Source organism: Agrilus planipennis, unplaced genomic scaffold (assembly GCF_000699045.2).
Source record: "Agrilus planipennis isolate EAB-ADULT unplaced genomic scaffold, Apla_2.0 scaffold2, whole genome shotgun sequence".
Taxonomy (NCBI): domain Eukaryota; kingdom Metazoa; phylum Arthropoda; class Insecta; order Coleoptera; family Buprestidae; genus Agrilus; species Agrilus planipennis.
This window is the reverse complement of record NW_020442464.1, coordinates 4274120-4283937: the sequence shown is the minus strand read 5'-3', so window position 1 is coordinate 4283937 and position 9818 is coordinate 4274120. Positions and strand designations below refer to the sequence as shown.

The 9818-nt window shown below is 36.2% G+C and overlaps 1 protein-coding gene across 7 annotated transcripts in view; it reads left to right on the top strand.

The window, feature by feature from the left end:
- Nucleotides 1-9818, top strand: part of LOC108742527 — an 85522-nt gene that overhangs the window by 67861 nt on the left and 7843 nt on the right. For all 7 annotated transcript variants that reach the window (XM_025980965.1, XM_025980963.1, XM_025980961.1 and 4 more), the window contains 2 exons: nucleotides 4739-4921; nucleotides 8541-8753. In XM_025980965.1, coding sequence (XP_025836750.1) covers nucleotides 4739-4921; nucleotides 8541-8753 — 396 coding nt within the window. The remainder of the gene's footprint in view (nucleotides 1-4738; nucleotides 4922-8540; nucleotides 8754-9818) is intronic.

Below are 9818 nucleotides of genomic sequence, written 5' to 3'. Positions count from 1 at the left end.
ACTCGAGTCTCTCGTTCAGAGACGCTAAACAGTATTTTTGACAGTCTCTCGACAGTCTCTCTCAGAGACACCAGAGAGACTCGATGAGAGACGGAGACTCGAGTCTCGCTTTCAGAGACTCTGAGAGACTGAACATTTTTATATCGGGAATATTTCAGACTAGATATTTGATTAAAATGTATTATTTTTTATGAAGAAGACAATACTGAATAAAAACAATATTGGTCATTTTTGATTATTTATTTATATTGATTAATTAGATATTAATACTGATTATTATTATTGGTTATTTTGCAGGAGCCGAACTATTTGCAAAACGTCGTAAACGATCAGAGAAGTGGGTGGTTGGAGAAACCGAAGGAACAAACACAGCTGTCCCAAAAGACATAATAACTCCACCACCGCGTCCTCTCACAAATCCACTGACACCTATCAACAATTTACCAACACCTACCTACACACCAGAATCTGCACAAAGGGCACAACACAATCAAGAACTTGACAAGATTCAAGTAAGCGATAACGAAATAAAGAGCTTCAGCTAAATGTCATTATTATCAAAAAGAAAAAGAAATTTAGAGAACTTTACTAAATTAAATTCACATTAGGTATATTGTCCGTTCACTTAGAGAAAGTTACAGCGTGAGCGATGCGCATAAACGAAAGCTGTAACTGTAGGCGAGTCACCAGAATATGGCACCGGCCATGGGTTTACCTTCAGATGCTTCCTTTCAAAGCCCAACCGTGAGCTTCTGACGCCGTTAATAATTTCTAACAGTTACTATCATTAAGGCAGTCCGAGTACATCGAATTGGCATCGTGAACTTTTCTCTAAGTGAACGGACTCTATCTGTTTTTATAACCTTGAAATTTTGATACTCTAGACTCGGAAAGCTCATAACACTTGAAAACATAGTTTCTTATGAAATATTATACTGAAAATTCAATTTCTGGATTTTACCCACTACACGCTACCTCAAATTAATGAAGGAAAAATTGTTGCTGTTGTCACACCCTCGCCGGGAATCGAACCCGGGACCTTTGGCTTCACGCACCAATGTTCTGTCGAACGGATCGTTAACCTTGTAGGTCGGTTGGTCGTGGTTGCTGTTGTAGTTTAGTGGTCAGAACATTGGTGCGTAAAGTCAAAGGCCCCGGGTTCGATTCCCGGCGAGGGTGTGACAACAGCAACAATTTTTCCTTCATTAATTTGAGGTAGCGTGTGTTGGGTAAAAAATTCAGAAATTGAAATTTCAGTGTAATATTTCATATTAAACTAACTCACTTCTAAAATGATGTCTAAATTGTATGTATGTTTAAACAGAGTTTCTTTTTACGAAAAAGTCTAAATTTTGCAGAACTCGTAAAATTTATTCAGATTGCATCATCTTTGACTGACATAATGCCTAATGTAAGATACCAAAGCAGATTTCTTTGCAATTATTATAGGAAAGGTTTATTCGTCCAAAAATAAAACTGGTAAAATCGCCCTGGGAGGCAGCTTTAGAAACAGGCTCCGTGGACGCAGCTTTCGTTGAGGAACCCGTCTGGCCTACCAAAGGTAACATCGTGGCTCCGACGGTCGATTCCTACGAGCAAGCTTTGAAAGCTAACGCTCTGGAGACATGGAAAGGTGCACCACGTTCTGAGATGCATTCGAACAGAAGTTACACGCCAAATCCCGCCTACAATAGCACCAGCATCAACAAACTGGTTGACAATTACCAAAAAGGAGTCAGTAACGTTGACGTTTACAAACCCAAATTGCCTCAAGCTTGGAACGCAAAAGGACCCGGACAAACTCAACAATTTAGTAAGTAGTTTTAACTCAAGAATGCCTAGTAGAAAGTGTATTTAGGATGAATAATTTGATATGAGATAATGATACATCCAGAATGGATCTCGCTGTTTGAAAACAATTTTGGACAAAGTTCTATGCTTTCGATTGTCTTTTTACTTGAAGTATCATCAATTGTCTTGTACCTCTTTCTTCCTATCTTTACTTTTCTTTTATAAAAGTATTTAAAAATCAACATTAAGGACTTTTACTACATTTAATGGCTTTAAAAAGACTTACCATTTTATTTTGACGCTTTTGCTTCATCGCTTTCTTCTCATACAGGAAGTGTTAGTCCAGCTTTCGCTGCAGACGCTGCTAAACAGGAAGAAGTAAGACCAACATCTCCTTTCCCAACTATTCCCGACATATCTGCTGATCCCAGCATAATCTTAGATGCCATTTTAGACATAAAATCCAATAAACCTGTTTCCCCTTTACCAACAAGGCCGGTATCTCCGATTCCTGAAACAAAAAACGAAGCTGAAGTTGAAACAACAAAAGCTTCTACTGAAAATACTGACGAATCAGTAAAATTTGTGTCTCCAGTACCTAANAGCTGAAAGAAAACCAGTCAATTTTGACAAGATTTTCCAACCCGTTGAAAATGCTCCACAAATTGAACCGAAAAAACCAGGTATTTTACATAATTTAATTATTATTTACTTACTATAAATGCTGCACTTTGAGATCCATAAATGACTTTTATTTTTATTATATTAAATTTTAAAGTCCCTAATCGTCCAAAAAATCACCGCATTTGTCCGAAAACAAAGTCTAAATACTCTTTTCATTATTAATCAGCTAAGTACTTAGATGAGATAATTACTGAATTACAATCTTAATCAACCTTGTGGGTCATTCTAAACAAAGATACAATGAATTTGAAAACCCGTTCTAAAGAACAAGGAAATTTAGTTAAAATCTGCTTTACGAAAGGGCGTTTTTAAGTTCGCAGAATGTGGGATAAGAAATGGAAATAAAAGTACGAATTTATTCACCTGCTACACTTATACATTTTCTCATCCTTCAATTAACATACGTATACCTTCGAAAAAACATGTTTTGTTTTTGTCTGAAAAATACACCGAAACTGCATCCCACGAAGACTTTTTCTTAAGTTTGGAAATAGCTAATAATCGCTGGGAGTTAGGTCAGGACTGTAGGGTAGGTGAGCTCAAATTTCAAAGCTCACTTTCTACAAGACAGCCATTGCAACACGGCTCTTGTAAATAGTCTTTTTTCTTTGACTGCTTCCTTTAACCATTCTAGGATTGACGCATAGTATTCTCCGGTCATGGAGACAGAGACACCTTTATCTTTATAATCGATCAACAGGATCAGGATCCCTTTTGGGTCCCAAAAGACTATCGCCATGATTTTCCCAGCCGACTGTGACACCTTCAACTTCTTTTGTGCCACTGCATAGAGTCCTGTTTGGACTCAAGTTCATAATGATGAATCCAAGTTTCGTTCCCAGTAACAATTCGAGTCAATACTCCATCTTTCTCTTCACTACAGAGGTCCAAAAACGCACGAGAACACTCCACACGCTGTTGTTTTTGAAGAATTTTAAAAATGGTTGTATCTGATACTCCTACCATTTCTGCGAGCTCTTTCTTCTTGAGTCAGGCATCTTCCAGAATTAATTTTCAAATTTTTGAATAACTTCCGGAGTGGTCACCTCGATCGGCCGGCCTGACCATGGGTCGTCTTTAAGTGAGTCTCTGCCTTGCTTAAAGAAGGTATTCCACTTGTAAACCAGTATGGTTTGAACCGATTTTCTTTGCTTGGTAAGGAACTTTATAACAGCGCGACATTCGATTTTTCCCATATTTCACAATTTGTTCCTGATAGACTTGTTTCGTCAACGATAGTTCAAAAACGACTGACCTAATTACGATAAAACTTGGTATTTATACTAATAATGAGTTGCTTAACTCGCAATGACTCGAGTAAATACCCTCACTAATGACCTACCTACCCATTCCGGGAGCTTGAAAACGCACCCTCGTATGTCATGTTTTATCCAATAAAGTCCTATTATAACCAGGGCCGTAGCGATGAGCTCGGGGCCCAGGTGCGGTATTCCGCAAGGGGCCCTTCTTAAAATTGATGATCAGAAAAATGTCATTAAAAAAAATGTTTTAATTTCACGAATAGATGATTCCCCGTGCAGCACTGACAGATAACCTCTCACGGTTCGATAAAACTATTGATGATTTTGCTGCTAACAAATCGAGAAAAAAAACGTTTTAGAAATAAGAGCAGGCACTTGATGTTTGTGCAATGAATTCTATAGTGATGTTTCGGGTGATATGGATTTATGGTCAGCAATTAGTAATTGTTTATAGTAGCAATGATAATTATATCAACGGATTTAAGGAAACCATGAATGTAGAAGTATTCGCGATTTCGAGATGTATGCATTCCATGTAACTACGTACCTGATCAAATATATGGAGTATTGTGACAAAAATTGATATAGAAAAAAGTAAAAAAACAATTATGATGTTCATTTCGTAGTTTGACTCAGCTCATCTCTAACAGCATAGTTTTTTTTTAGAAGTCATTTTTTGAAAACAGAAAACTGCTAAGGGGCCCCTCGACTGCGGGGGCTCCAGTGCGCCGCACCGCTTGAACCGGCCTCGCTGCGGCCCTGATTATAACTAATATTTGTAAAGAAGTCAAAGTTTGCCAAAATAAGAACCTGTGGGGTAAATTTAATAAAATTTACTGTATAGAGAGGTTCTTGGCTATCAACATTTATCAAGCAAAAGTCAGTACAATATCAAACAGGAAAATATGTGCATGTGTACGTATGTCTTTGTTGAACGCGCTACACCTTCAGCAGCTGAAAAACTAATGTAGGTACTAATCAATATTTCCCCGTTTTTTCAGGTAAAGTTTTTGCCTCGTCAGCATTCTATGCAAAAGGACTTCATCCAACTATGGAAGAGCAAGTCGAACTGGCACGAAGGATTTCGAGTTCTTTGACTGACAGCAGTAACAGGTCCAGCAAAGGACAATCGATGTATGTCAACAGGAAAAAACGTTCAGTTAAATGGGTACACGAAGGTGAAGGTAGGCACATACTCTGAATTCGGTATCCAACAACAAAATTCTAATATTTTAAAAAATAAACTTAAAAGTTGAATGAGGTTTAAGTATCTACAATAGAATTGAAACAGAAGTTGATGATGTTATAATAGATAGAGAAGGTTTTGGAATGAGGAGATATTAGAAAGAGTAGGAGAGCAGAGGGTGCTGTTGAAGTCAATAAGAAATAGGCGATGTAGGTTGGTAGGTAGGTTGGACACCTTCTCAGATATGAAAGGCGGATTAGAGAGATATTGGAAGCAGAAACAGGAGTTAAGAGGAGTAAAAGTGAACCTAGATGAGATTACTATAGGTTACTTTTAGTTGAGGATGTGGGATGTTCTAGTTTTAGGAAATTACGAAGATTAGCTCAGGATAGGAAAGAGTGGAGGTGCGTGTCCAACCAGTCTTAGGACTGACGACCTTATGATGATGATGGGGACTTAGGTTTTTCTAAAAAGAACAGAATCTGGTTTCGGTCAAATGGAAAAACTAAGTTTCTGATTCCAACACTGACTGTTACTTAATGTTTATTATGATTTGCCGAAAATAGCAAAACGCACAAACAATAGATTCCAAGTCGAGTACCGTGCTACCAGTTTAAACAAAGAAAAGTATTTGCAAAAATAGCCTAACCCAAATAAATATTATTTCAACTTTTACATTCGCATGGCCAAGCATGCCAAACAAGCACTATTGTAAACAATTGCAGTTTAAAAATAGGTCCTTTTCAATTACATTAGAACGCGAACAGGATTTATTTCAATTTGTTCTTTCAACGAGTTACTTTTAGTGCTAGATCTTCTAACTTAATTGATTTGACATCTATAAAATAAAATAATTCGAAGTGGTCTGTATTCTGTCGAAACTGCCAGATTTCGATCTTTTTGGGTCTCATCAGCGCGCCGCAGGCAGCTCCGACAGAACACAGACCAACTTTTACCTGCTGTCTTAACAGTGCGTTTTAGTTAATACTACAAATGACGCAGTAAGCGCCATCTGTAGCACGATGCTACATTTTGGCAGTTTCGACAGAATACAGACCACTTCGAATTATTTTATTCGATTATGGTAACGTGCCTACCACGTTGAGGTGAGCTACGCCGGGATTCGTTTCAGCAAGTAGATATACATATATTTAAATGGACCTTGCTGAAGCATACGTGATCCTAAAATGTAGCACTGTACTACAGATGGCGTTTACAGCGCCATTTGTCGTATTTTCTGACATCTGTAAGATTTTATCTCCTGAATCAGATAGGTACCACTAGCTATTAGCAAGTATGTCTAAGAGCGAATCTTAAAAGCATGTTTAAAGATTGGGATTATCAGAGCTTTGCTTATCAATGAGGGATATTAAGCTTTTACATCAAAAAATCTTGTTATATTCAAGGCTTTTAATGTGACTGTGACCGATAATGAAAAGATAATTCATTAAAAATCCTACCTCTCGAGAACCTCAGCAGTTTTAATTAGTTAACAAAAGATTAATTCCAGATTTTAAATCACAGCCACGATAAGGAATAAATAATATATTTATTTTTTATTGAAACCAGGATCTGGTTCCTTAGTGTGGTTCTGATTTAACATCTGTAATAAATTAAGAGAAGAAATAGATATCACAGACAGATTAATATCAAATAACTGGCATAGCTAACAATTTAACCATGAAGTCCTCAAGTTTTCACTACTAATATATTTACATCGATTTAGTGTCTCGTGGAATTTTGCTATTCCAAACGTTTCGCCATTTCTTGCTTACACCATCATCAGTTTTGATTTGCGATTTCTTCATGTGAGAGAATGGCGAAATATTTGGGACAGCAAAATGTCATGGATCATGGCAAAACAGACCGGAAGACGCATCAAATCGAACTGACCAAGGACTTCAGGAATAATCAGCAAGAGTTATTATTGATACCAGATAGATTACATGACCCGAAATATTTGAAAAGCCAGCTTACACGTTGTTTTGAAATGAATTAGTTATCGCTGAAGTGAAACAGATCACTTCGGAAGTGTAATTCATTCTGGGTATCGGCTGTTCGGCAAAAGATGTTTTTGGGCTCTGCGCCAATATAAAACGGGGATGTTATGCAACTAGTTAATGGTCAAAAATAACCCACGATTCGCTTCTCTGTTTATGCTAACATTCAATTCCCCGGCATTAGATTGCCGATCAAATCGTGCTGCTATCTATCCCTAATACATCAACGTCCGTTTGAGTCTTCTAAACCGTTTGTGCGTGGTTATTTTATCACAAATATTACGTACATTTTGAAACGTGAAACTTTTCTTGTGACAACTTTACTTATGTAAGGTTATCATTGTTTGCCTCTGAAATTGAACTTGTGTTGTCCTTTTTATAATGTAGTTGTATCGCCATGTATTATATAATACAACAATTAACTTGAAACATTTACCCCATGCATGACTCCTTTATTTTTTTTATAAATCAATTGTACTTTTATCACAAAGATTCCTAAACATAATATACGAAGGAACTAAGAGGCCTATGGCTTTCACTAAAATATTTTTAAATGTATCTAATGGTGTAAAAGAATTTAAATTACAGTAGTTCGTAGGCTTTCACGGCCGGTGTCTAATTGATGATGAAGAGTTTCTGGGCTTTTCTGTCGTGGTCGAATTCTAATTGCAGATGTTTCGCAATTTGAATCATTCAGCCTCTGATAATACATCATACATCGTGAAGCGTTGAAGACGCTTTCTTTTAAGCATGGCGAAACGTCTGTAATTAGAATTCGACCACAGCAGAAAAGCCCAGAAGCTCTTCATCATCAATTTAAAAATACGTGTTAAATTTTATGGTATTTCATAATATAATGTAATGGATACTTCAACTTAATATTCTTTATTTTATAATAGAGCAATTAGTACTAATTGCAACATAGAACATTGCTAATTGTCATTACATTGCATCTTTAGAACATGTATGTTATTCAAAGACAGAGTAATAATGTTTGCTAACTTTTGATTGTATTCTAGGCATGTTTCCTAATAGCACAGTTTTACTAAAATTTAACTGCATTGTGCACTGTTGATTTCAATTAAAAGTGGGGCCACTTGTATTAAATATATGGGGTCGTGAACCCTTTAATGCGTTTCTTGTTTGGTACGTTCCAAATGTAAAACTGGGTCGCCATTGAGATCGATGTGATTGATTTTGTTTTGAAGTATTTTAATTATTTGATTCGCGTTTGGCTTACGAAAAAATAGCTCTCATTCTATTAAGTTTTCTGGGTGACTTCCAAATATTTATAGACGCTAAATAGAATTTATCTACATGTATTCGATCCATTTTTATAAATTTCATAACCGAATAAAAAATATTGCTCAACATTATTAGAAAAATAATTATGTTTTCGTTTTGAACTATTAAATTTAATCACCGATATTTTAACAAACTAGTAGTCATTTTGCGACCATCTGAGTATGTAATGTTATTTTCTAATCAAAAGAATTTACTGTTGTCTATTTAAGAAAAGAATATTCGTTTTTCTATATATTTCCCAATTTGGATACCGAAATGCATATAAGTAATTAATTAAATAGTACAACATAATACAAATTTGATTTGCCGCAGGGCAATCTATTAATGGTACAGAAAATGGATATGGAGCAGACATCGGTGGAAGCGATGAAAATAAACCACTGCTTAAATTGGTTATGAACCCAAGAGGAAAAGTTCATGACATAAATTCATTAAGAAAACAAGGATACAATATCGAACCAGCGTTGTTATCACCTGAAATTTGTCAAGAAATTGTAAGAGATCTTAACGCGCCTAAAGGGAAAGGTAAACTTTTGTTGTTTCCTTAAAATTGTCATGGTAGATCACAATACCGATGAACACTCCCAATTAGTAGAACAATAATATAAAAAATTAAACGTGTAATTATACAACACGCTACTGAAGTGAAACTTTTTCAAACACACAAACATACCGGGATAGGGGTTAAGGAATTGGTTTAATGGTATTATTTGAACACTATGAATTTAAATTTTACACTATACATGCCGGAGTTGCCTGTAACGAACGTTGCATTGAAGCGCCCTCACGACTCAAGCGATCTCCACTACGAACTCGACTACGTGACCGAGTAGAGGGGGGACATCCGTTGCATGATTTCGTTACATAGCAACTCGCATGAAACGAACTTACCCTACCGTGCGTAAAGAAGTTTCACTTCAAAAATACTATAATTATTCTTACCTTGACACATTTGGGCTAATGCTGAGACCTGCAAAAGAAAATAAATGTTTGAGTGTCTTTATTATTTAATTGAATGATAAATAAGCATTAAAAATAATTTTTAATTTGAATTATGATTCCTCAAGAAAATTAAAAAAGGAAATAATTATTTTTATCGTAATTATAACTAAAAAGGCACTTTGTAAACCCCAAAATAAATAACTTAACAAATAACTCTGAAAAAGCTCCAAACATTAGAGGCAAAACGTTGGACTATATTGTAAATTAATAAATTGTTTCATTAACTGCAACCCTAGACAAAAATTTTCAGTCTCTCAGAGGCTTTCAGAGTCTTTCAGCGTCTCTGATAACGTCTCTCACAGTCTCTCAGTTATTGCTTAGGTGTTTTTATGGCTCTCTCACAGTCTCTGTATGAGAGACTCGAACGATAAAATTGTTAATTCAGAGATTCGAGTCTCTCACAGAGAGTCTGGATACGAAATGAGGATCTCTTTATGAGCTACTCGAGTCTCTCGTTCAGAGACGCTAAACAGTTTTTTTGACAGTCTCTCGACAGTCTCTCTCAGAGACACCAGAGAGACTCGATGAGAGACGGAGACTCGAGTCTCGCTTTCAGAGACTCTGAGAGACTGAACATTTTTATCTCGG